Consider the following 24,960-nt stretch of genomic DNA (forward strand, 5'->3'; position numbering starts at 1 on the left):
CACCAAAGACAGTAACTAAACATAAATAAACATTCCGATGATACAAGTGTACTCCCTACTATAGTAAATGAATCTTCTCGAAAATCTTTCTGTACTGCGTCGAGCCAGCCAGCGTTGGGCTCCATTTGCTCAATCGGTAAACTGCAACCAGGCCGCTGAGAGTCAACGCGAACAGGACGTTAGACCACTGTCTTCTTGCTTGTAAACTTCTGATCTGTAAGTACTGGCAGGCACCAGCAACAATGTGATAAGTGCCAGAGTAAATCAGCAGCGACAGGGGAATGATGCCTGCAAGCCACTTGATCCTCCAATCGTCATTCTGAAGAATCCACTTAACGAAACTGAAGTCGACATCAACATAAAAGCCAGGCGAGTCTGGTATAAACTTCATGATTGCCATATGATAGCCCAACGCAGGTAGCAAGATGTACCCACTCAGAACCTGCGGAGATGTGCTAAAGCGCCTGTTGAAACCAACAAAGTAGCCTGAAAGTCCTCCAGTGAGGCCAATGAGTCTCTGCGAGTCCCGTTCCGCCGCGTCGGTTACTCTCAGCTGTTTCTCCTTGCGGTGATGGCGGCGGTGGCCTTTCTTTCCACTTCCCACGTACTGTTTCCATGTTTGCCATATCCTCAGCACTGCACCACTACCCAAATGCAGTGCAATCGATGCAACCAGCAGTTTCGTTGTGAAGGACGGTAGAAGCTCTCTCACCATCATCAGAACATCGTCCGGAAGGGACCCGGGGGATAGAGCAGGCACAACTAGCGTGTTGACGGCATGTAGTGGAAAGTACAATGCAATTGGAATCGTCGAATATTTTTGCACTCTCCGTAGTCCCAGTACTACCGACCGGTTCGATACAGGATAAATCGGTATACCAAACAATTTCTTTGGTTCTTTCCTGATCTCTGGTGCTTTCCCGTCTTCGATAGGCTCTGGAGGAATCTCTTTCAGCGATATAGGATCATGTCTTGGCGAACTCATTGTTATCTGTGGAGCGAAGAAGTGCTAGAAGTGGGAATACTTGAACCCGATGCCAACCATACTAATAAGGCTACAATACAACCGAAACATATAAGAAGCTTCGGTAAAGGCAGCACCAGAGTCAATGTCGCTACCAGAATGGTGTCCTCCTTACACGGCTCGCAAGAAGTCGCCTATAAGTGGCGAAGAGGTGTACTGTATCTGCAAGAAGACCGATTCCGGAGAGTTGATGGTCGGCTGCGATGGCTGCGATGATTGGTTCCACTTCTCGTGCTTGAGGATTCCTGAGAAGTACAAGGAGCTTGTGTTTTCGTTCTACTGTCCGTACTGCCAAGCTGGGATCACTGGCCCGTCGTCAAGGGCGGCTGCTGGCCAGGTTGAAGAACGAAGGACGATCTGGAAACGCAAGTGTCGTTTGAGCGGTTGCTTCAAGCCCTGCCGGGATGCCAGCAAGTACTGCTGCGAGGAACACGGCGAGCAGTACATGAAGCAGGCGCTAGAGCGGCTGCAAGTCAAGGGACACACTCGAAGCGAGCAGGAACTGCTGGTCAAGCAGATGCTCGGATGCCTGGGAGGCTCGTCGCAGGATTTTCAGGCGTTCGGCCAGCATCCCTTCGCCGACGAGGAGGCAGTGAGGCAAGGCGATCCTTCGCTGTACGACAGGATAGTGTGCGAGGACCAAAGGCTGCAGGAGCTTCAGAACAATCAGAAAGAGCTGCAAGAACAGACCATCCCCAACATCAGCAGCACCTTGGAGTCCCTCAGGACTTACAGACAATGGCTCGACGACGTGAACAGCAAGCTACTTGCAGCGAAGGGCGACTCGCTAGCTCGCGACAAAGAAGGCGGTCGCCAGAGGAAGAAAACCAGCGGCAAGAAACAGAAGAAGACCATATGTGGGTATTGCGCGCACTGGGAGGCCGTACCCTGCGCCGCAGACGAAATTGTCGCCCAGTTTGATGGCACAACCTCGACGATACGCGGCGTGTGCACTAAGCTCAACTGCAACAAACATGCAGATTGGTCTTCGATCGCCGCAGAACAGCTAACCAATCAGTTGCGCTCGTTGCAAGCCCATCAGGATCGGCTACGCCTGCTGATCAGCACCCGCAAGGAACAACTGATGATTCAATTCTACGAGCGTTCACTTCTTCACAAGAATTGATTCCCGACAAGACATATGGCAACGCCATGCAGTTAAAGTTTTATCAAGAATGCACAACTAACGCTCCCGCATGGCTTCCTCTCGTACGCCAGCACCCGCTGCGTCAAATCCTACGCGACACAGGGACTAGCTCGCCCAATACAGCCAGCTCCAGCGATACGACGCCGCTCCAGCTGCACCCGACACTCGCTAACTGCCTATCTATGTGGCGTGATATGCTGCTTAACCATCGTTTACGGCGACAGTGAAAAATTATGGCTGTTGATCAGCTCATATTACGATATAAGCTCATCAGGGGAGAGGGGCTCGTGAAAGTATCTCTATAAAGGAACTCGTTGAATTCGCTGGTGAGCTTTATAACGAGCAGACTGGATTGTTAGTGAGTTGGAAGAAACCATTGAGTTGGTGAAGATGACCAGTGATATTAAGAAAAACAAAGTTAGGAACGAAGAGTACAAAATCTGGAAGAAAACGGTGCCATTCCTGTATCAGCATATCTCGAGCGTTAGACCAAAGTTCAGCAGCAGAGTGGACGATGCATTGAAGTCGGAGAAGAGACTGACATTTTCAGACAAAGTTATACCAGACAAGAAGAAGGGGCTCTTGAGCACTAGTGTACTGTATTCTCAGGGCAGCGACATATACGAGATCGACTGTGAGCTGCCATTGGGGGCGTTTTACGAGAGATCGGACGAGGATGCGGGAAAGACGTTGCCCGATCCGGACTACGGCGATGCGTTCGTGAGAGCTCAGGAGGAGGTGCCAACCGCTAAGTGGACGTTTCTTGGCGAGAGCGTGACAAAGTTGGCGTATCTTGGGAGCGGTCCCGGGGACAGCAACCTCTTGGCGATGTCGAAAAATGGGTCGCTGGCGTGGTTCCGCAATGGCATCAAGGTGCCCGTTCACATCATGCAGGAGATAATGGGTCCTGGCACCAGTTTTTCGAGCATCCACTCCTACACGAGCCCGGAAGAGCTGAGCGTTTCTGATTTTGCCCTGTCTGATGATTTTGAGACGCTGGTAAAATGCCAGTCGAATGGCAAGGAGGAGGAGAGCATTGTGAAGATAGTGGATAACTCGGGAACCCCAGGCGAGGTGCTTCGCAAGATAAATATCCCAGCCACGGTGACACACACGGTGAGATTTTTCGACAATCATCTGTTTGCAACGTGCTCGGACGACAATGTATTGCGGTTTTGGGATACCAGAACCGAGGGCAAACCACTGTGGGACCTGAAGGACCCCAACCACGGCAGAATCCTGTCCTTCGACGTTTCGCCCGTCGTTGACACCTTGTTCGCCACCGGTACCGACACAGGTATCGTCAAGGTATGGGACGTACGTGCAGTCGTGGCAGCCACTACTGATTACACAAACAGGCAGCACGGTCAGGACCCCGAGCAGAATGAACTAATCAATTTCTATCACTCGGGTGGGGACTCGGTTGTGGATGTGCAATTTTCGTATACTTCGTCGTCAGAGTTTCTGACCGTCGGTGGTAGCGGCAACGTCTACCAATGGGACTTGGACTACTTCTTCTCTGAGTATGGGGACGAGAACGCCGACACCGTGGATATGGACATCGCCAAAGCAGACGTCTTGCAGAGCCAATGCCTGAAGTTCCTGCACACAGGAGGTAGCAGAAGATCAATCGGTGCAAACGGTAAGAGAAATACTGTAGCATATCATCCGGTTATCGATGATCTTGTGGGTGTAGTGGATCAAGACAGTCTGATTACCGTGTACAAGGCCTTTACCGGCAGAGACGACGACAATGACGAGAAGAAGAAATCAGAGAAGGCCGAACCGCAAGCTGATGCGTTTAACGAACATTAGTAAATCTCAGGTTGTATAGAAGTTAACGCTGTTTATGGTTTTCAACGGGGATCCCGTAATTTAATGTTTTGTGCTCAACAGGAAGTATTTAAAACTGGAGCAAATAATTAATACAAATTAAGATGAGTGCCCTACAATAAGCTTGGAAGACGGCCGATATCGAACATTCTTACATAAATATAAGATAATCCAATCATCTAGGGTATTATTATTCAAAGATTCTCTTCGAGATTCCGAACTTGAGCCCGAAATCGTCACAAGCTCGCATTAAAATGAGACAACAAGACGGCTCCTCCCTGCTAAAAACTCCAACGTGCTTCCAATCTCTGCAATCGTTAGCACACCTCAATACAATGAATCTAGCACTAACCAGGTCCTGTAACCGTGGATTCTCTCTTTAATACAGTCTTTTCTAGCCTAACAGTTACCCGCACTTGTTGTAACTAGTGCCAGGTAAGAACAAACTGGCAGGTATCTACGAGACCTTGATGATGAGCAGTGTTATGAGAGGTATGCCTGCCGTTCATGGCTTCTATGCTCTCGTGTAAACTAAATTCGAAATATCATCAATTGTCCAACGTTTGACTCCCATTGCTCCGTTTTCTGCGTGGTAAATCAGCAAAAAACCTCAGTCTCGATTTTAAGTGCCATTGAAACCACCAGGCTGTGAGAAAAATGGCTTCGTTATTCAAACCCCCTGGATCAGCGAGACGCAATGACAAATCACCGAAATTGACTCTCCCGCCCTTGTTGAGAAACAACAATGCAGCCTCTGGCATCGGAGGAAAAGATGTGGAGGGCGATTGTACTAACAAACAGCCCTTGGAAAGCACCTCATCCATGAACTCAGCATCTTCGGATGCCACATTGACGTACGCCAGCCAGCAACGAAACTACTCGACTTCACCATCGGGTCCTGTGAAAAATGTAAAGAAGAGACCAGTTCCGCCGCCCCTGCCGCCTTTGGTGCTTACGGAGATAAAGCAGTCGCAGGGCAAATCATCAGGCGAGAACCTGAGCTCCGTATCGGACTCTTTACACAAGCTACAGTTGAACTCGGATGACCCTGCAAGCGGAACCGTATCCCCCAACATGAACCTGGAAAATCAGGAATCTCCAACGAGGCCCGGCACAAATGTGTCGGTACCCTACCTCAGGAAGGATTTCAACGCATCTATCGACTCGTACCCATCAACTCTGATATCTGCCTATGAGCATAGTAGTCGAGACGCGAGTCCTGTCAAGAAGCCACCGGTGCCGAAGTCAGTCCCGCTGATGGGGAAGGATGTGGACGAGCTAGATGAGGCGAGCTGGGAATACCCGCAGCTGAAAGACGAGATAGTCACTTTAGGGATGCTAGGCGAAGGCGCCGGTGGTTCGGTCGCCAAATGCAAACTCAAGACGGGCTCCAAAGTGTTTGCCTTGAAGACGATCAACACTTTGAACAGCGATCCCGAATATCAGAAGCAGATTTTCAGAGAGTTGCAGTTTAACAAGAGTTTCGAATCGGAATCAATCGTGAAGTATTACGGGATGTTCTCGGACGAGGAGAATTCAACTATCTACATCGCCATGGAGTACATGGGCGGCAGATCGCTGGACGCCGTCTACAAGAATCTGATCAGCCGCGGTGGCAGAGTCAGCGAGAAAGTCCTGGGGAAGATAGCAGAGGCGGTGCTGCGGGGCCTGTCGTACCTGCACGAGAGGAAAATCATTCATCGAGACATCAAGCCACAGAACATCCTGCTCAATGACAAGGGACAAGTGAAGCTGTGCGATTTCGGCGTCAGCGGCGAAGCAGTCAACTCGCTGGCGACCACATTCACTGGGACTTCTTTCTACATGGCCCCGGAAAGAATTCAAGGCCAACCCTACAGCGTGACCTGCGACGTGTGGTCTCTTGGGCTAACGTTGCTCGAGGTGGCACAGGGATGTTTCCCCTTCGGCTCGGGCCGAATGACCGCCAACATTGCCCCGATCGAATTGCTGACCCTGATCCTCACGTTCACACCAGAACTGAAGGACGAGCCTGAGCTCAAAGTGAGCTGGAGCAGAGCCTTCAAGTCGTTTATCGAATACTGTCTGAAGAAAGACCCCCGCGAGCGTCCATCTCCCAGACAGATGATACGACATCCATGGGTTCAAGGTCAAATGAAGAAGAAGGTTAACATGGAGAAATTCATCAGAAGTTGCTGGGACAAGAATGATGACGAACTGCACACATATAGCTAGGAAGGCGGCGTTCCATCCCGGCGATTAGCATCTAAACAGGACTATAATTGTATATTCACTGGTATAACTCTGCCAGGAATCGCTACTTACGGTTATGCTTAACTCGTTCTCTGTGACTGGTCTTGGAGAGCTTTAAAGTTGAGCAAACTTTAGAGCCCTCCACGGATATTCCACCACTCAGCACGGCAGATAGTGATATCTGAGAGAATGAGAGCTTTTGCCAGGGTGACCAGAGTTGCGCCAAGATCGATTGCCACCGGCCGCGTGGTCTGCAGGCCTCTAGCGACCCCCGGTGCCGGCAGAACGGTGGGTTTGCGATTTTACTCTGATGAGCTGAAGAAGGAGCCTGAAGCCGGAACTGAGGAAGTCAGGAAGCCTGAAGGGGAGAAGCTCACGGAGGAGCAGAAAAAGATCAAAGAGTTGGAGAGCCAGGTCGAGAAGAAAACCAAAGAGGCTGCTGAGCTAAAAGACAGACTACTGAGATCGGTTGCCGACTTTAGAAACCTGCAGGAAGTCACCAAGAAGGATATCCAGAAAGCGAAGGACTTTGCCTTGCAGAGATTCGCCAAAGACCTACTGGAGTCGGTCGACAACTTCGGACACGCGCTAAGTGCGTTCAAGGAGCCGGATTCCGCCAAGAACCAGGAGATCAGCGACCTCTACACCGGTGTCAGAATGACCAGGGACGTCTTCGAAAAGACTCTGAAAAAGCACGGTATCGAGAAACTCGATCCCATCGGCGAACAGTTCGACCCCAACAAGCACGAGGCGACCTTCGAGCTCCCACAACCTGACAAGGAACCGGGGACCGTGTTCCACGTCCAGCAGGTCGGCTTCACCCTCAACGACAGAGTCATCAGGCCCGCCAAGGTCGGCATCGTCAAGTCCCCAGAGTGATCGGGACCGGCCGCGCGACCACCGCCGAACGACCTAATGAGATATATCGTGTATATACTGACTCAAAGCCCGCCAGAGCGCCCAAATCGCGCCTAATCCAGGCCATTGACACCATTAGAATCTTAGAGCTTATATGTTTGAAACTTCACGTGACGTAAACAGCTCTAAACTGGGCATGTCCTAACAGGGTAAAAGCTAGAATACCGTGTTTCTGGTATAAGATTGAGATGGGAATGAAGATCTGGAGAGTAAACAGAAGCTTCTGGCATTTAGTCGAGAGCTGGAGGGGTATTGGAGTGTCGCATCGATCGCGGGGTTGCTACAAAAGTGGGCTGGCTATCGGATCAAAGTTTTAGAGGGTTTTTGCAGGTTCTGAGTTGCGGAAGTGCGAAGATCTTTCGCTTAGACATAGAGTTGGTGGTGTGATTCGTCGCTGCAATGGCATCTATCCCACAGCGACACACTTACTATGGTGGCGAGGCTGTCGGACTGTCGGATCTCAGAGGAACGGAAGGTTCAAGACACAGGAGGAGACATGTCACGTTTGGGCCGTATATCTTGGGATCTACGCTGGGAGAAGGAGAATTTGGCAGAGTGAAGTTGGGATGGTCGAAACATGCTTCCAACTCGCCGAATGAGGTCCCGAAACAGGTGGCGATTAAACTTGTGAGGCGTGATACTATACCTAAGAACTCGGAGAAAGAAATCAAGATCTACAGAGAGATCAACGCGTTGAAGCATTTGTCGCATCCAAACATTGTCAGGCTGGAAGAAGTTCTACAGAACTCGAAGTATATCGGGATTGTGTTGGAATACGCATCGGGCGGAGAATTTTACAAATACATCCAGAAGAAAAGGAGACTGAAGGAGGGGGTAGCGTGTCGGTTGTTTGTGCAATTGGTTAGCGGTGTGCATTATATGCATGCCAAGGGACTGGTTCATCGAGATTTGAAACTGGAGAACCTCTTGCTCGATAAGCACGAGAATCTTGTGATTACCGATTTTGGATTCGTCAACGAATTCTTTGCCCACAACGAACTAATGAAGACGTCCTGCGGGTCTCCATGTTATGCGGCTCCGGAGCTGGTGGTCAGCTCGAAGCCGTACGAAGCCCGTAAGGCAGATATATGGTCATGTGGGGTGATACTTTACGCCATGCTTGCTGGATACTTGCCTTGGGATGACGACCCAAAAAACCCAGACGGCAATGATATCGCCAAATTATACCATTACATTACTCGCACGCCTCTCAAATTTCCAGAATATGTTACTCCTTTGCCAAGGGACTTGCTGAGGAGAATCCTATGTCCAGACCCGAAGAAGAGAATATCTATGAGGAACATCGAGAAACATGAATGGGTCAGGCCGCATCTGCCCTTCTTATCAATAACGCCGGAAGAATGGGATAGGACAATGTTGTCAAACCAAGTCTTCAGACCTCCAAAGATGAAATCTCAACACTCATCGAGGCCGCGTTCGAACTGTTCCACCTCATCCACGGGATCCAAGAGCGATAAGAGAGATTCATTGGTTATCGACTCAGCGTTAGTAAATCTACCGGCACCACCGCAGGAATCACAATCTCATGTTATCACCAAGCCTTCGCCTCCGTCACCTGAGCTGCGGCGATCACCAGTAAGAGGCATGAATAGGCATAGTAGAAGTAATTCTGCTGCATCTATTGCATTGCAGGCAGTTGTCGATGCTGAGCGAGAGCATAACATGCAACAAGAAGTTTACATCAGCCTGAGCAAGAAGAACCATCCGCATAAGAATCGAAATACACCAGCATTCATCGTACAAAGATCAAACACACATTCGGGGACCTCAGGAAACACCTCGTCATTAATGAATAAAGACAGCACCATTGTAGAGACCAGTCCAGCTAAAGGTCACACGTCCAAAACCGAGCCAAAGAGCAATGAATTGCATACATTAGCAACATCAATCAACAAAGATTCTCAGAACATCAGGTCAAAGACGAACCATACTGCGAACCAATATCATCATTTTGCCGCTCACCACAGAAAACCTAGACCAACTTCTTACCACCCTGGATCAAGCGCTTCGGCGGCTGAAACGTCACTGCCTTACCCATCCATGCTGGCAAGTGGGGAAGCGCAAAACCAGCCCGCAGCAGGATCTTCGTTTGACTCGACTCCATCACTGCAGATCGAACCATCATCAGTGGCACCTTCGGGCAACCAATCACCCCGGATGATATCCCGTAAATCGTTTTCTGCCAGCAAGCCTTCGTTGGACCTTCAAAGCGTTTCGGGAGACTTAATCAAGTCTCAGAATGACACAGGAGGCCTGACCAAAGGTATAAATGACCAGATGCAAGAAACCGGGAATGACGAAGCAAGACATAGTCGTCGCTACAGCGGAGTTGTTGTCGAGAAGACGTGTAGTACAGTGACTGAGGAAGAGGTGAATAGTAAAGATGATCATACTGAGATATCAAAAAGAACTGTAATGGAAAAGAAACCTGACAATAGGAAACGATTCAGTTTTTTGTCCTTTTATTCTACTTACGAAACTTCCAAATCCAGTTTAGACACAAACGAATCAAAGATAGCGTCGCCGCCGACCACTACGAGGAAACAATCGTCGTCAATTAGACAGACAACGACTAGTGAACCTGAGGAGCCCAAGGGTAACAGATCTGTTGCTTCAAGACGAACCCGGTCAAGCACCAAAATCTACAGGCAATCTGTGATGGTCGCCAACATACCGGAGAGCGCTCCCGCTGCACAACCACGTCCGCAGAACGACCAATCCACCGCCAAGAAAGTGGTCGACTTCTTCAAAAGGAGAAGCATGAGGATCTAATAGCATGTGTATGTCAGATATATACCGCTCTTATCGATATACCCAAAGAATGATTTTCTCAATATGTAAATTGCATTAGGACTAGAGATAGAGATTACTTATACACTCGCAGCCACCACATTTAGATGTTAGATGGGTACAAGAAGATTCTAACGGATGCACCGAAGGTCTTGGCTGGCAAGTTGTTTCTGAAAGTGGCTCTAACGACACCGGAGTTACCGTGAGTTCTGTTGATCTTACCCCAGATGACTCTGATCTTGGAACCTCTGATCTCCTTGGAGGCTCTGTAGACGTAGGCAACACGCTTACCCAAGTAGAACTGAGCCTCTTGTGGAGTGGCAACACCCTCGATCTTGATCAAAGACACATTTGGGTTGTTGACTCTCTTTGATCTTTGGTAGGACAAGTGCTTACCTTTGACGTACACTGCAGCAAATCGATCTGTTAGTAAACGAACTTAATGAGCTTGCTAGGAGTAGCCACTACGAAAGCTCTTCATTATGCCATATCCTGAAATTCGCGTATTCTGACATCTGATAAGCCACTCATTCAGGGGTCTCCATTCTCTGTTTCAATCGTCACATACATCTATGGGATTCAGCCATCTTTGGTTTCTTGGTTTACCGTACTCTTCCAATTGACAGTTACTGACCAAACCATTGATATATAGTAGTGATATCGTTGACAATATTTCCGCCGAGCCCAGCACACGACGCGAATCCGAGCCTACGCGCAGTCCGCGTCCAGCCCAGCGGCGCACCGGGACGGGGCCACGCCAGGCTCAGCTCCCGCTGGTGCCGGCAGAGAAGAGACGTCGCCACTCTGCGAAGCTCCGCCCGGCGCAGCCCGAGGTAATCCGGTCCTGGAACGTGTCTGTTTCCAGACAAATCTGTTTTACTTATCACTCAAGATGCACGGATGCTCTACGCAAGATGTACGGATGTGCATCCGAACCGTCACTTGAAAATTTTCGTGAGAAAAAGAAACGTCAAATGACGAATTTTCAGTTAGGGCTCATCGCGTCCAGGCGAACTGGAAAACTATATAAGGGCGACAGGTATTCTAGTCAGTGAGTTTTGTTCGTCAGATCTTCTTTCTCTTGTTCTTTTTTAAAATCTGTGTCGACGTACTTCAGTATGTTTTATACCCAACATGAGTTTAGCAGTGAAACTGCCGAGAAAGCACAGAGGTTTGACTAACACATTCTACAGTAGGATCATTTCTATAGGAATCGTCACTCTTTGACTCTTCAAAAGAGCCACTGAATCCAACTTGGTTGATGAGTGATATAACCTTTGTGCCCTAGAGTGAGAAACAATGCATTATCACTAGCTTGGTTCGCAATCCTCAGCGGTTCGGCCATCTACAGTAATACATTTTGTTCTGCCTTTTGCAAGGGTCTTCGGACCCGTTTAAAAGGCGCGATGATCTTGGCCCGCACTATTGCTTCGTCGAAGAGATAGTCTGGGCGGGCGCAAACGGCAGTCTGACAAGTTAACCTTTCATCTTTTTCCTAAACTGTCATAACCAAAGGTTTGGTTATCAATTTAGGAGGCGTAGTTGTCGCTTATGAACTGTATACATTGCTTAATAACGAATAGTTGGTCCACCGAGCGCTGCTGGCCCGCGCCGTTGGACCACCCGACGTAGCACGGTCTGCCGAACTTCTTGCTGATCAGCGTCGCCAGTTGTCTGGTGACGTCCCTGACCCAGTCGTTGCTGGTGTCCAGCAACGCTGTTCCGACCACCTGCTGCGTCGTGCGGTATGGGAGGGCGTAGTGGTAGCTCAGCAGACGCATAGGTGCTTCTGCTGAGTCGTCCGCGAACCCGAGAACCACAGAAATCGGGATCCTGGCATTCTCCAGCTCCGTCGGGATCGTGGCGACCAGCTCAACAGCGCCATACAGCGGCGAATCCACGGTATGGACCAAAGTTTTCACGCAGCTCATCGCTGCTCTTGGAGTGTGTATTTCACAGTAAAAAAAATATCAACACTTCTTATACGCAGCGCAGGCAGCAACGCCAGCAGCGAAAAATGACCAAAGTGCCCGTCGTGGCGATCGTAGCGTGTCTGGTGCCCGAGATGGGCATCGGGTTCCAGGGCTCGCTGCCCTGGAGGCTCTCGCAGGAGATGAAGTACTTCCGGGACGTCACCTCGACCACCAGGGACCCGACCAAGCGCAACGCCGTGATCATGGGCCGCAAGACGTGGGAATCGATCCCGCCCCGGTTCCGCCCGCTGCCGAACCGCATCAACATGGTCGTTTCGCGCCAGTACCCGTGCCAGCTCTCGCCGCACGACCAGCCGTATCGCTGCAACTCGCTGGCCGCTGCCGTCCACGAGCTGCAGTCCCGACTCGGCGACACCCTCGAGCGCATCTTCATCGTCGGCGGAGCCGACGTCTACAGCCAGAGCTTCGACCTCGCCGACCACTGGCTCATCACCAAGATCCGTCCCGCGCCAGGCACCCAGGTCCCGGAGCTCGACACGTTCCTGGACGCCAGCCAGATGGCAGCCCGCCTGCAAGAGTGTTCCACCCAGGAACTGTCCGATTTTCTGCCCGCAGCGGTCGCTGTGCAGGCCCAAGAGAGCGCTCCGCTCCAAGAGAAGGGCTACCAGTTCTGGTTCACACTTTATAGAAGGCTCAACTAGCCAATTGGCCGCCAAGCTATGTAGAATGCCGCCGATTGAGATGCCCATCGTGGTGCGGGTTTTTTCTTAGTGTAGTTCCCGTGTGCTGTGAGCGAGCTTATTAGAACGGTCAATTTGACCAAGGTTGCTTGTATTACGAAGCATAAAGATCAACCAAGTTTGGGTGGTGAATCTGTTGTTGCCAGCAAGCCATTATCAGTGTTGCAGTTCGAGTGAGAAGTTGTTTTAGATGTCAGGATACGCTAGTTCTTCCTCGTGGACGACGTTTTTGAAGTCGATTGCTTCGTTCAACGGTGATCTGTCGTCGCTGTCAGCTCCACCGTTCATTCTGTCGCCTACTTCGCTGTCTGAGTTCTCGCAGTACTGGGCTGAACACCCGGATCTGTTCCTGGAGCCAGCTCTGATCGACGAGAAGAACTACAAGGAGAGAAGCGGCGCAGCAGACAGGGAGGTGGAGTCGCTGGAGATGGCGAGGATGTTGGCTGTGGTGAAGTACTTTATTTCGACGCTGAAGTCGCAGTATTGCTCGCGTAACGAGTCAATGGGCACCGAGAAGAAGCCGTTGAACCCGTTCTTGGGGGAGCTGTTCGTTGGGAAGTGGGAGAACAAAGAGCATCCCGAGTTTGGCGAGACAGTGCTGTTGAGCGAGCAGGTGTCGCACCACCCGCCGATCACCGCTTACGCGATCTTCAACGACAAGAACGACGTCAAGCTGCAGGGCTACAACCGCATCAAGTCGTCGTTCTCGAAGTCGTTGATGCTGGGGGTCAAGCAGTACGGCCACGCGCTCCTGGAGGTCGGCCAGGACTCGTACCTGATCACTCTCCCACCGCTGCACATCGAGGGCATCCTGGTCGCGGCACCCTTTGTGGAGCTCGAGGGGAAGTCGTACATCCAGTCGTCGAGCGGGTTGCTGTGTGTGGTCGAGTACAGCGGCAGAGGGTACTTCTCCGGCAAGAAGAACTCGTTCAAGGCCAGGATCTACAGGGACTCCAAGGACGCGAAGAACAAGGAGAAGGCGGTGTACACCATATCCGGCCAGTGGTCAGGCACTTCCAAGATCACCAAGCACAGCGGGGTCGCCAAGAGCAAAGATGAAAGCTCTACCGTGTTCTATGACGCCACCAGGACCCCTGCAGAGCATTTGAAGGTGAAAGACTTGAAGGACCAACATCCGCTGGAGAGCAGGAAGGCCTGGAAGGACGTCGCTGACGCGATCAGACTCGGCGACTTCGACTTGATCGGACGAACAAAGACGGAGTTGGAGGAGAAGCAAAGGGAGATGAGAAAGGACGAGCAAGCCAACGGCGTCAGCTGGCAGAGAAGATGGTTCAAAGACGTCGACTACTCGCCAAACCCAAAGGACGCCGTCTACGTGCCAGAGAAAGATGATATCTTCAAGATCTTGGCCTCGCAGTGCAACCTCTCTACAAAGAATGTGCCCAGCGGTACCCTGGTTGATGAAAAGGACGACAAGAAGGATGCGACTTCGCTGCACTGGAGATTCCAACGCATGCTCTGGGACAACGAGAAGGAGATCAAGCTATAAGCTAGCCGATCTGCCCATCTTTATAGAACCGTTCTGTCTGTCCGAAGGCTGCTTTCTCTGGGACTCACTATCAACATCATCGACAGCTTCGTTTAAGTTACTTTCAGTATAATGTCTTCTATACGAGCCGAATCGGTATTATCATCACGTCCGACGAGGCTCTTGGATTATAATGACGAAATTTTTCAGTCTGCGATGAGATGAGCTATTGATGAGATGAGATGAGGTAGTTTGAGAGTGCTGTTCAGTCGAATCCGGACCAATTGAGCTTGACACTCGTTCAGAATGGCACCCTTGGCTACGGTGAAGAGACCCGCCCAGTACAAACAGTCGTCTCGTAAAGGTAAGAAAGCCTGGAGGAAAAATATCGACTTAACTGATATTGAACAGAGTATTGAGACGAGGAAGGAGCAGGAAATTACACACGGTACTCCTGACATCGGTACTTTGAAGAATGATGCACTTTTCCAAGTAGACGACACTGGAGATGCGGCGCTGAAGAGTAGACTGATCAAGAGGAAACAGATCAAGAAGAACTTGAAGAGTAAAGAGATCCTTGAAGCGGTGAAGAGTAATTCCAAGGTGGCTGTAGTGAAACATCCAAAGTATGATGAACAGAAGCACAAGATCCAGACTGTTTCGAAGAAAGAATTGAGGAAGTTGATGGCGCTGGCCGGTAAAATAGACGGCGAATCGAAAATCAAGAACCATATAGCCAAGGATGGTCTTGTGAAGTCTGACTCTCGTGACATATGGGGCGCGGAGGAGTCTGGCAAGGTTGTTACCCCTGCAGGCATCAGCCTGGAGGTCGATGGCAACACAGAAGTTCCCGAATCTTTGCTTAAGGATTCTACCACTGGTTGGTCGATAGCGTCGGTGAAACCAAAGACTCTGGACGCTGCACCTGTCAGAGTCAGAGAGATTGAGGAGATCCCGCACGCGGGAAAGTCCTACAATCCCGATAAAGCGGACTGGTCTAGTCTGGTTGAAAAGGAGTACAAACTTGAAAAGGTCAAAGAGGACAACAGGGTTGCTCTGCAGCAATACAGGGAAAAGATTCAGAAACTTATGGAAATACTGGATGACAGTGAGGAAGAAGTGTCATCTGATGAAGACGATGATGCCGAGGAAGAGGACGAGGACGAAGGAAAACCCAGGGATGATAGACTTTCAATCAACGAACCTGTCAAAAATAAAAAGAAGACCAAACATCAAAGGAACAGGGCTAGGAAGCACGAGGAGAAAGTCAAGCTTCAAGAAGAGCTTAAGAAGCTGAAAGCTCAAGTAAAGGATTTGGAGAAGCTAGAAGAAACCGAGAAGCAAGTTCAGCAGGAGGATGAACAAAGAAAGAGCCGTCAAGCTGAAATAAAAAAGAATAAGGTCAACAAAAAGCATAAACTGGGGACCAAGTACTCTGCGCGAGAAAGTAATCTCGAGTTGAAATTTTCAGACGAGCTTTCTGATTCTCTAAGAAAGCTGAGGCCCGAGGGTAATCTCTTGTACGATCAGTTGCACAAGTTGCAAAGCTCAGGTAAAATCGAGTCTCGTGTGCCGGTTAAGAGATCTAGGCGGTACAAGCAGAAGATCACCGAGAAATGGACTCATAAAGATTTTAAATAGTTCGCTAGGGATGTGTATATTATTCGTAATCGATGGATTTTCTACTTTCACTCTGCACTGATATATGCTGTCGCCTCGCTTTTTCACTTGGGCAAGTCCTCAGATACAGCCTCTAGAAATGAACGAAGACCTAACAAGGATGCCGCATTTGATCATTGTACCATGCCATTCAATTTGGAATCAATTTAGCCAAACCGATGGCACGCCAAACCTGGGACATTTACCCGAGCAATGGTTCTTAGCTCCCTTCCAGCTTGAGGGAAACGACCACTTAGCTTTCATCAAACATGGCTTGCATGCGATCTTACATCTCGTCAAGGACGTGTCGAACCAGTCGGTCGTCGTATTCAGCGGATCTCAGACCAAGCTATTAGCAGGTTGCATTTCCGAGGGGCAAAGTTATTACTTTCTGATGTGGCGGTTGATTAACCAGGTATATCAAGACGAAGGATTGTTTCCAAATGATTTTCCTGACGACATACTAAAGTTGTTGAAGGACATTAAAGCCATTATGATGCTGCGGTCAATCAGTGTGCAGACACTCTTCACTTCCCTGGTCACCACGGAGGATTTCGCACTGGATTCTTTCGAAAATCTATTGTTCTCATTGTACAGATTCAAGCAATTCGTTGGCGTGTTCGCTAGGAAGATTACAATCATTGGGTTTGGCTTCAAGGAGAAGAGATTTTTGCGATTGCATGCCAAGGCCATAGACTTTCCAATTAAAAACATTCAGTACGTCGCGGTTGATCCAGCTCCAACGAACTACGATTCCATCAAGCTGAAAGCGTACTACGACGAGCTGGACAGCTTGGAATTCCATAATGCTCTAAACATATTCTCCTCTGATTGGTATGGATCCAAAACTGCGTTAAAGACCAAGAAGAAGGCTCGCAATCCCTTCAAAAGGATCAATAACTATGAAGACGTAAGGCTATTCGAACTGAAAGATGCCATTGAAAACGATGAAGTATTTTTTGAAACATACATAAAGGGAAAGATGCCCTGGTCCCCACCGTCTGATAGCTAGCTGTCGTCATATTACAGCCAACTTCTCTTGCAGTTCCTCTCTTTCTAATTCCCATTTGCTAACGTTAGCCATCTTTTTGGAAAGCTCGTCGATTTCGTGATCTATCGAAGTAATTGCCTCAGCCGTGCCAAGGGCCTGCAATTGCCAAGACCCTGTTTGAACATCCGTTATCTCCAGCAGCAGATCATGATATTTGATTAATGAAGGTCTTTGGGAAATGCTGATGAAGTTGAACCTATACCTTTTCAATAGGTTGAACAGATAGTCTTCCATGTCAGCGCTGATTGCGTTTGTTGCCTCATCTAAGACAATAAACCTTGGTTTGTGGAACATTATACGTGCAAAGTTCATCCTCTGCTTTTCTCCTCCGCTTAAAACATCCTTCCACTCTGCAACAGCATCTAAATAGGACCAACCTTTTTTGCGCCTCAATAGGTATTCAAGACGTACCTCGCTGAGTATCTGAACAAGATGCCTGTCTTTGAAACCCCTATCGAAGAACTCATCCGATGACATCGGGTAAATTATCTGATCTCTCAGTGTACCTCCCCTCGTAAAGTAAGGTTTTTGAGGAACGCACAGAATGTTTCCCTCAGAAGGAATTGATAGAAGTCCGTTCTTGTTGTAAACTGGCCAAATCTCTGCAATGATGCGTTGTATTGAGCTTTTACCGCAACTATTGGGTCCGAGTATCAAAAGACTTGCTCCAGGTCCTTCGAAGAATGGTAAATTGGCATCAAACATCTTATTTAAATCTTGAGTTGAATTCGTATTAGACGAATTCGGTTCAATATGAGGAGGTATTTGGAAAGCCAGCTTCCTTATCAGCTTTATCCCTTCACCCGCCCTTTCCGAAGGTATTATAACATCAATGTTCTCGAATCTGACACCATTGAAATTACGCTGAACGGTTCCTTGAATTATTTCCCTCTTAACATCGACTTGACTGTCTTTGCCTTTTGGAATCTCCGCACTCAAGGAGGCGCCAGATTCTATCGCACCATAACTGAACGACTTTGAATGCACTCTATGCAAAGTACACAGCAATGTGAAAATTCTGTTTGTGTAACCAGTTAATTGGGAAATATCCTTAATGGAATGCATCAGTCTTGAACCAGCATCTGCGAGCGACAACATTAACCTCTTGTTAACGATGAATTCTTTCATATTAGCATCCTCGATGTTAACCCCTGTCGATAATGTCGTTATCACTATCGGGATAGAGGCAAAGACATAACCCAAGCCGGACCAGGTATATTTTAGAATATAGTCTTCAATCATATTGTAGTTGAACTTACTCCTATCAAATGCCAATATTTTTTCCATCAATATATCATATAATTCATTTACCTTGGATTTCTCAACTTCAGTGCCCTGGTAAAATGCAATTTCCTCGTTATTGTTTATCATATTTACATGATAATTGTAGTAGTTACCGTCTGCGGTTGATCTGCTGCTGGCGAGCTTACCTAGGGGTGGGGTGAACTTTCTCAAAAGATAGCCAGTAATGAAATAGTTAATAAATATACCAACAACGCCAAGGGTACCCAGGTTATCCCGCAAATAAACCGAAAAGAAGAATAAATCGATCACGGGCTTTGCAATATTGGCAAAAACTGAACATGTCGCGTCACAAAACTTCGAGACGTCGTTGGAGATCGAATTATCGATATTCTTGACAACTGAACTGGAGGCCTTTTCATCGAAAATCAACTTGTAGAAAGCTAATCTCTTGTCCAAATACATGTCATGGATATAGCGTGTCAAATAGACTCTGAAATTCAAGCCCAATTTTCTTTGCAACAACTTGATGGCACTATTAGTATATGACGCCGGCAGTGCGATCAAGAACCAACAAGCCAGATCCAGTAAAAATCGCCGCCCTCTTCCGGCAATTATGTCCTTCACAATTTGACCATCCAGCTTCGCCACAAATAGTGACAGCCATGTCCTCATGACCAAAAAGAATATTTGTAGAACAAGCAGGATGCAGTTTTTATCGATTAATGAAGGAATCAATATCCTGGACAAAACACTCATTTGGTTTAGAAACTTGGAATAGAAAAGCTGCGAATGCTTGGCTCGTCCCAGTTCCACATTCTTGAAGAGATATTGATCATGTTCAATGATATCATCATCCTTACGCGGTATGAAAATCTTCTTTCTAGGCTCCATATGACCTCTGTCAGATGCTTCTTCTTCCTCGGCTTCCTTGCGGTCTCGAAACGCGTCCTCTGGAATATACATAATTCTGGCTCCGTTGGCAAGGTGGGTTTGGGATCTGGTACGCACTAACGAAGCTCCATGGCTCTTCTCCCTAGAGTGTCTATAAAGCAACTTTACCTTATTCACAAGCACATATACCCCATAGGCGCCGCTCATAGCCGCCATTAGCGATGATAAACCCAAGGACAGTAGCAAAACACGTGCTCGTACTCTATATCCAGTCCCAACGTCCGAAGGTTTCGATAACTGGATCAAATGTCGCAACAGAATCCTGAAATACGACCTCCAGCTCGCACCTTCCACATTCAATCCTATACAGTGCCAATGTCCATTAATCACCATATCCAGTAGTCTCATCCGCGCCGTACTGACGCTCCGCGCGCCTGTCCGCACGGTAGTAGCTTTCTTGGTCATTTTTCCCTCGAGCCACCGAATTGCTTCGATCTAGATCAGCGGAGTTTATCGAACTCTGTAAAACCCAGCCTATTTATACGGCGGAGGCGGCTATTTTACCCCAACATTTCCACCCCTAAAAAAAATCATCTTTTCCGGGTAACGTTACCGTCTCGGACTTTTTAAATTAATGCCGAAGGATTGTCGGAGCTTTCAGTTCAAACTTGAAACATTTATATTGTATCTAACCAGAGTTCATACCTGAACAGTGGACTATTAGTGCATTGTTTCAGCTTACCAGTACGCTGATCGTAGTTCATTTATGGCGATTCGGTGTGATTCTTCTCACGGCATTGTCCACGGCGATTTGCTGGGTGAGTTATCTTGGCAGAATGCGCAGCTTAGATCTTCTTGGAAGTAGCTTTTTCTCATAGCCAGCAGCTTGGTATAGAATAGCTAGGATTATGGGGACGTTTCGGGGTCTTGTTCATCAATACTGTAATCCACAGGTTGCGTTTGAATTTGAGCCATCAGGCTGCAAGAAAGTGATCATCGCTATTGGGGGGTTGACTGATGGTCTATTGACAGTTCATTTTGCTCCCAGTTTGGCAGAAGCAGTTTCACAGCTTGGTTACTCGGTTGTTCACATCCAAATGAGCAGCAGTTACAAAGGATGGGGCATCACGTCTCTGGATTCTGATGTTAAGGAGATAAAGCAATTGGTGTCCTATCTAAGATGTCCAAAAGGCGGTAGCAGAGAGAAGATTATCATTCTGGGGCGGTCCACTGGCTCGCAAGATGTCATTCGATACCTGTTACGGCACCCAGAGACGGTGGATGCTGGTATTATGAACGCTGCTGTGTCGGATCGTGAAGGCCTGTCGCCGAAATTAGACCCTAGCTTATTGAAACAGCTCAATGTGGAGGCTAAGAGGCTTGTAGATGACGGCAAACCTGACCAAGTTCTTGGTCCAATGTTCGCCAAAGCCATGTTCGATACGCCAGTGACGGCATACAGGTGGTGCTCATTGATGCTTCCTGGTGGCGACGACGACTACTTTTCGAGTGATTTGACGGATGAGACCTTACAGAGAACCTTTGGGAAGATCGAAAAACCTTTCCTCGTCTTGGAAAACGAGAAAGATGAATTTGTCCCGAAGACTATAGATAAGAGCGCACTTTTTGAGAGATGGAAAATGTTCTCGAATCCGGCCTACTGGTCAAAGCACTCCGGTCTGGTGACAGGTGCGTCTCACGTAGTCTCGGAACCGGAGGGCCAGCAAAACTTGAATAAAATGGTGATCTCCTTCATCAAAGAATTCTCCCTCTAAATATATAGCTTATCAAGCCTAGGCCTTTTCGGTTTAGTACAGCATTAATAACTGGCCAACAGGTGCTTGATAGAAGATAGAGATTGATGTCCACTGATTGCTTGCGCAACGGTCCGGCCTTTTGTAGGCCTTCAGTCAAGATTATTGAACCGCTGCAGTTCAAGCTAGTGGGCTCTGACACCGTGGCAACCGCATTTCCTATATTTAACTCAACTGATGTTCCCGATTCACTAATCGAACTCATGCTCGAAGAGTTCAATCTGGAGATAGATGGCGGCCAAACGTATCCTCAGTTTGAAAGGCTGACCAAGCAAGAGTTCATCGACTATTGGTTCGCTTCATTTTGCGTCATCGTGCTGCAGACAGACAAGGCTGTCATTGAGGAGACAAGCGATTGGCAATCAACTCTGCTGGGTACTTTTTATATCAAGCCAAATTATATGGCACGGTGTTCTCACAATTGCAATGCTGGTTTCTTGGTCAACCATCGCCAAAGAAGTCGGAAAATCGGGTATAGATTGGCCCAAGTGTATCTCAGCTGGGCTCCTCTGCTGGGTTACAAGTATTCTGTTTTTAATTTAGTCTTTGTGACAAACACAGCTAGCTGGAGAATCTGGGATAAATTCAAGTTCGATAGAATCGGACTTGTCCCAAAGGCTGCTGTTCTGAAAGGTTACGAGGAGCCTATAGATGCTATCGTATATGGCAAAGATTTAACCCGGATTGAGCCGGATCTGCTTGTCATGGACTAAGCCTACTACGTATTCAACGTAACTATGTCGATTTAATGTTTAGAGCGTCAAACCTAATCTACGAACCGACTTTTGACAGAAAACCCAAGAGCACTAATGGTCGCCCACTTAAGCGTTAAGGCCGGGAGTAGGGTTCTGGGCATTGGCACAGATATCGTCCATCTATCGCGATTCTCAAAGCTGCTCCAGAAATACCCGTTATCTGTAGCGAGTGCAAGTGAACAGGGTACCTTCATCAAGATCGCTAAAAAGTTTATGCATTCTCGTGAAATTGCAAACCTACAACTGCTGGTCTCTGAAACCAATAACGATAAGCATACGGCTACGTACATTGCTGGAATTTGGGCGATTAAGGAGTCTGTCTTGAAGGCCTTTTCGTCCTTTGTACCGGGCCCTGAGATGCCAACCGCCCAATGCATATATACCAGACTCATATACAAGGAGAAAAAAAGCAGTGGCCGGCCCATTTTACGATTTGACGAGCAATTCCTCGCCACCGCCTCCGATTCCGAGCTGCAATTCTATCACAAATACATCAAGACGCCAAAGACTCGCCCGATAGTGTCAATTTCCCATGATGAAGATTATCTGGTGACTTTCGTATGTCTCGTCGAAGATAATGGAAACGGGAATGGCCATGCAAGCGCTACTGACAGCATTTTTGATAGTGCATCGAGCTGATGATGAAATTCTTCAAAGTAGCGAGTCTTAAACAAGATCAAAGAAAAAACTTTCAGAAACCCACAAGAGCCAGAGGTTTGAGAGAGTGACAGAGAAAGGCGATTCTGGCTTCAATTCGTTTATCATGGGGGTAGCGGATTTAATTAAGAAGTTTGAGAAGATATCTGCTAGGGATGAGAAGCCAATGGTGCCTGAGACGGTCCAGAATTCTCGTTCATTGAACGACAATGAAAGAAAAATAGTCCCTGAGACATCGGCACCATCATTCCAAGAGGGGCCGAAGACTGACAGCAAGGATGATGAATCTGAGGATTCTAAATCGAAAAAGGAAGATGCGAAGCGTGACTCTGAGGAAGCCGACGATGCAGGAAAGCCAGCAGAGGATGACTTGGCAGCAGAGGAGCCTGCTGATGCACCAACGGAAGATCTTGAAGCTGAAATAGAGAGCTCTTTCGCTAAAGAATCGACCGAAGAAGCAGTTCAGAAAGCTGTCGCCGAAGAGGATGAAGATGAGACCGCGAGCGATGACGATAAGAAAAAAGATGAATCTGCAAATGAGACTGGCGAAACCGCCGATTCCGAGAACAAAGAAGCCGTCGAAGGCTTGAACGATCAGAATCAGTCAGAGTCTTCTAAGAAGAAGAAGAAGAAGAATAAGAAAAAGAAGAAGAAGAACAATTCCGCACTGCCAGCGGAGGAGACTCACAACGGGGATGGCGCCGATGAAGGTTCGCTTAGGCAAGATTAATAAACATGATAAAGAAGAGCTTCAAGCAGTAATTCTGGATGTCCAGGAGGAGGTATCCGAGACGATTGCTCATGACAAAACTCCGGTAAACAAATTTAACGAGAAGGGAACCGAAGATTCAACCACCCGTTTGGGCCGTGATGATCCGTTTGAATTTGGTAAGAGGACTTTGACTGAAAATGTAGATGTCTGGGATCATAATGCGTGGGACAACGTGGAGTGGGGTGAAGAACAGATCAAGTCTGCTGAAGAAAAGATAAAGACTCAATATGAGCACCCTGTCTCAGAATTTGATAAAAAGCTGTACAACGGTAATCCTGCTCGATACTGGGATATATTTTACAAGAATAATAAGGAAAATTTCTTTAAGGACAGAAAGTGGCTACAGATTGAGTTTCCCTGCTTGTATGCGGCCACAAAGAAGGATGCCGGTCCCGTCACCATCTTTGAAATCGGATGTGGTGCCGGTAATACCTTTTTCCCAATTCTGAATGAGAATGAGAATGAAGATTTGCGAGTAATAGCTGCCGATTTTGCACCCAAAGCCGTGGAACTTGTTAAGAACTCGGAGAACTTCAATCCTAAGTACGGGCATGCTGCAGTGTGGGATCTTGCTAATCCTGAAGGAAACTTACCAGATGGCGTGGAACCCCACTCGGTTGATATCGCTGTAATGATTTTTGTCTTCAGTGCTTTGGCTCCCGATCAATGGGAACAGGGCCTCGCAAATTTGCGCAAAGTTATGAAACCAGGTGGTAAGATCCTATTTCGAGACTACGGCCGATATGACTTAGCACAAGTCAGGTTCAAGAAGAATAGACTACTGGACGACAATTTCTACATAAGAGGGGATGGCACAAGAGTTTACTTCTTCACAGAGGAAGAATTGAGAGAAATTTTCACCAGCGGGTCTTTCATTGAGAATAGGATAGGAACTGACAGAAGGTTACTAGTTAATAGGAAGCGGCAACTGAAGATGTACCGCTGCTGGCTCCAAGCTGTCTTTGAAGTTCCGAACTAACTGGCGATTGAGATATTTCACCAAAAATCCATTAGACTAAATTTAGGCCCTGCACAACGTATCTCACATCTATAGTATACGAGCTCATCTTGCGATAGCTCTTCCATACTCGCTTTCCGAAAGTAAACAGAGTGATAAATGTAAGTAACCGTCAAGACTCATGAAACGAGCGTAGACATCGAGGAGATCCAGCGTGAGAGGTAATTCTATACCATTTGATACAACCTTCGATAAGCTGTTGTCGTCCACGAACAGACTGGAGAACTGCTCCTTCATCAAATCTTTAAGTTTCATTCTCGATCCATCGGACTTGTGTCCCGCAACAATGGGCTGGAACATCTGCATTTTTGGGAGGCTCTGATGTATACATATTGGGATACTGCGAGGCTTCGCAGGAATGATTTTGCTAGCTACCTGTCTGAAAGCATTTTGATCTCTGGCTATAAGAGCATCCCAGAACTTCTGAGTATCTTGCATTGATAGTGACATCATCTGCTTTGAGGACCCATTGAGAACATAGCAAGCCTGTTTCCATTGCTGCATCCAGTACGTTCGCACCAGCTGAAGTTCGCTACCAAACGGTATCACACCAGGCGGTAGCTGAGAGCCCTGAGCGAGCTCCAGCTTCCATACGTTCAGCAGCTCGCCTGAACAGTGACTCCTTTGTCTATCAGACGGATTGAGGCCAGTCATAAAGTCATAGAGTATTCCGATAGGATAGTTCCAGTAGACTGGCACACCTTGACACTCAAGCCACACAAATTGGTCTTCATTATCAGGATCAGTTCGCAAATAGTTTCGCAGTCTGTCAATTATAGTTCGGAGATAGATTGCAATATAGGTTTCTCTTGGTAGCCTTAGGTTCAAAGTGTAGTGCCTAAGGTCAGCATCGCCAATTAATAGGCTCGACTTCACTGTTACTTGCACATTTAGGGCTCCTTCCCAGACCAGACGTCTGATTTCATCCATCGAGGCTTCGATCAAATGTACTCCACGCTGAATTGCGATC

General features: G+C 47.9%; 18 protein-coding genes across 18 annotated transcripts; 13 read left to right on the top strand and 5 right to left on the bottom strand.

Moving 5' to 3' along the window:
- Window positions 1-58: 58 nt before the first annotated feature.
- Window positions 59-985, bottom strand: MCP1 (Mcp1p; the record flags this gene model as incomplete). Its single annotated transcript, XM_037281715.1, has 1 exon — window positions 59-985. The coding sequence occupies one exon, from the start codon at window positions 983-985 to the stop codon at window positions 59-61; it is 927 nt and encodes a 308-aa protein (XP_037137610.1).
- Window positions 986-1,109: 124 nt separating this feature from the next.
- SPP1 (Spp1p) lies at window positions 1,110-2,150 on the top strand (the record flags this gene model as incomplete). The annotated part of the gene is made up of 1 exon (XM_037281716.1): window positions 1,110-2,150. The coding sequence occupies one exon, from the start codon at window positions 1,110-1,112 to the stop codon at window positions 2,148-2,150; it is 1,041 nt and encodes a 346-aa protein (XP_037137611.1).
- Window positions 2,151-2,561: 411 nt separating this feature from the next.
- WTM1 (transcriptional modulator) lies at window positions 2,562-3,986 on the top strand (the record flags this gene model as incomplete). Its single annotated transcript, XM_037281717.1, has 1 exon — window positions 2,562-3,986. One exon carries the CDS (start codon window positions 2,562-2,564, stop codon window positions 3,984-3,986), a length of 1,425 nt encoding a protein of 474 aa, XP_037137612.1.
- Window positions 3,987-4,661: 675 nt separating this feature from the next.
- Window positions 4,662-6,218, top strand: MKK1 (mitogen-activated protein kinase kinase MKK1; the record flags this gene model as incomplete). The annotated part of the gene is made up of 1 exon (XM_037281718.1): window positions 4,662-6,218. The coding sequence occupies one exon, from the start codon at window positions 4,662-4,664 to the stop codon at window positions 6,216-6,218; it is 1,557 nt and encodes a 518-aa protein (XP_037137613.1).
- Window positions 6,219-6,425: 207 nt separating this feature from the next.
- Window positions 6,426-7,115, top strand: MGE1 (mitochondrial nucleotide exchange factor MGE1; the record flags this gene model as incomplete). The annotated part of the gene is made up of 1 exon (XM_037281719.1): window positions 6,426-7,115. One exon carries the CDS (start codon window positions 6,426-6,428, stop codon window positions 7,113-7,115), a length of 690 nt encoding a protein of 229 aa, XP_037137614.1.
- Window positions 7,116-7,553: 438 nt separating this feature from the next.
- HG536_0A07550 (uncharacterized protein) lies at window positions 7,554-9,947 on the top strand (the record flags this gene model as incomplete). The annotated part of the gene is made up of 1 exon (XM_037281720.1): window positions 7,554-9,947. The coding sequence occupies one exon, from the start codon at window positions 7,554-7,556 to the stop codon at window positions 9,945-9,947; it is 2,394 nt and encodes a 797-aa protein (XP_037137615.1).
- A 121-nt stretch (window positions 9,948-10,068) lies between these two features.
- Window positions 10,069-10,552, bottom strand: HG536_0A07560 (60S ribosomal protein eL33; the record flags this gene model as incomplete). The annotated part of the gene is made up of 2 exons (XM_037281721.1): window positions 10,069-10,373; window positions 10,534-10,552. The coding sequence occupies 2 exons, from the start codon at window positions 10,550-10,552 to the stop codon at window positions 10,069-10,071; spliced, it is 324 nt and encodes a 107-aa protein (XP_037137616.1).
- Window positions 10,553-11,494: 942 nt separating this feature from the next.
- POC4 (Poc4p) lies at window positions 11,495-11,896 on the bottom strand (the record flags this gene model as incomplete). The annotated part of the gene is made up of 1 exon (XM_037281722.1): window positions 11,495-11,896. The coding sequence occupies one exon, from the start codon at window positions 11,894-11,896 to the stop codon at window positions 11,495-11,497; it is 402 nt and encodes a 133-aa protein (XP_037137617.1).
- Window positions 11,897-11,982: 86 nt separating this feature from the next.
- Window positions 11,983-12,600, top strand: DFR1 (dihydrofolate reductase; the record flags this gene model as incomplete). The annotated part of the gene is made up of 1 exon (XM_037281723.1): window positions 11,983-12,600. The coding sequence occupies one exon, from the start codon at window positions 11,983-11,985 to the stop codon at window positions 12,598-12,600; it is 618 nt and encodes a 205-aa protein (XP_037137618.1).
- A 229-nt stretch (window positions 12,601-12,829) lies between these two features.
- Window positions 12,830-14,149, top strand: KES1 (oxysterol-binding protein KES1; the record flags this gene model as incomplete). The annotated part of the gene is made up of 1 exon (XM_037281724.1): window positions 12,830-14,149. One exon carries the CDS (start codon window positions 12,830-12,832, stop codon window positions 14,147-14,149), a length of 1,320 nt encoding a protein of 439 aa, XP_037137619.1.
- A 285-nt stretch (window positions 14,150-14,434) lies between these two features.
- On the top strand, window positions 14,435-15,769 carry NOP53 (Nop53p; the record flags this gene model as incomplete). Its single annotated transcript, XM_037281725.1, has 1 exon — window positions 14,435-15,769. The coding sequence occupies one exon, from the start codon at window positions 14,435-14,437 to the stop codon at window positions 15,767-15,769; it is 1,335 nt and encodes a 444-aa protein (XP_037137620.1).
- A 64-nt stretch (window positions 15,770-15,833) lies between these two features.
- Window positions 15,834-16,799, top strand: HG536_0A07610 (uncharacterized protein; the record flags this gene model as incomplete). The annotated part of the gene is made up of 1 exon (XM_037281726.1): window positions 15,834-16,799. The coding sequence occupies one exon, from the start codon at window positions 15,834-15,836 to the stop codon at window positions 16,797-16,799; it is 966 nt and encodes a 321-aa protein (XP_037137621.1).
- A 6-nt stretch (window positions 16,800-16,805) lies between these two features.
- On the bottom strand, window positions 16,806-19,439 carry PXA1 (ATP-binding cassette long-chain fatty acid transporter PXA1; the record flags this gene model as incomplete). Its single annotated transcript, XM_037281727.1, has 1 exon — window positions 16,806-19,439. One exon carries the CDS (start codon window positions 19,437-19,439, stop codon window positions 16,806-16,808), a length of 2,634 nt encoding a protein of 877 aa, XP_037137622.1.
- A 443-nt stretch (window positions 19,440-19,882) lies between these two features.
- Window positions 19,883-20,749, top strand: HG536_0A07630 (uncharacterized protein; the record flags this gene model as incomplete). Its single annotated transcript, XM_037281728.1, has 1 exon — window positions 19,883-20,749. One exon carries the CDS (start codon window positions 19,883-19,885, stop codon window positions 20,747-20,749), a length of 867 nt encoding a protein of 288 aa, XP_037137623.1.
- Window positions 20,750-20,835: 86 nt separating this feature from the next.
- On the top strand, window positions 20,836-21,501 carry HG536_0A07640 (uncharacterized protein; the record flags this gene model as incomplete). The annotated part of the gene is made up of 1 exon (XM_037281729.1): window positions 20,836-21,501. The coding sequence occupies one exon, from the start codon at window positions 20,836-20,838 to the stop codon at window positions 21,499-21,501; it is 666 nt and encodes a 221-aa protein (XP_037137624.1).
- Window positions 21,502-21,597: 96 nt separating this feature from the next.
- PPT2 (holo-[acyl-carrier-protein] synthase) lies at window positions 21,598-22,182 on the top strand (the record flags this gene model as incomplete). Its single annotated transcript, XM_037281730.1, has 1 exon — window positions 21,598-22,182. One exon carries the CDS (start codon window positions 21,598-21,600, stop codon window positions 22,180-22,182), a length of 585 nt encoding a protein of 194 aa, XP_037137625.1.
- Window positions 22,183-22,306: 124 nt separating this feature from the next.
- On the top strand, window positions 22,307-23,951 carry ABP140 (tRNA(Thr) (cytosine(32)-N(3))-methyltransferase; the record flags this gene model as incomplete). Its single annotated transcript, XM_037281731.1, is given in 2 exon segments — window positions 22,307-22,918; window positions 22,920-23,951. Coding segments are annotated over 2 exon segments (1,644 nt in total).
- An 84-nt stretch (window positions 23,952-24,035) lies between these two features.
- ATG5 (Atg5p) lies at window positions 24,036-24,920 on the bottom strand (the record flags this gene model as incomplete). Its single annotated transcript, XM_037281732.1, has 1 exon — window positions 24,036-24,920. One exon carries the CDS (start codon window positions 24,918-24,920, stop codon window positions 24,036-24,038), a length of 885 nt encoding a protein of 294 aa, XP_037137627.1.
- Between the last annotated feature and the right edge of the window lie 40 nt (window positions 24,921-24,960).

This window comes from Torulaspora globosa, chromosome 1 (assembly GCF_014133895.1).
Source record: "Torulaspora globosa chromosome 1, complete sequence".
Taxonomy (NCBI): Eukaryota; Fungi; Ascomycota; class Saccharomycetes; order Saccharomycetales; family Saccharomycetaceae; genus Torulaspora; species Torulaspora globosa.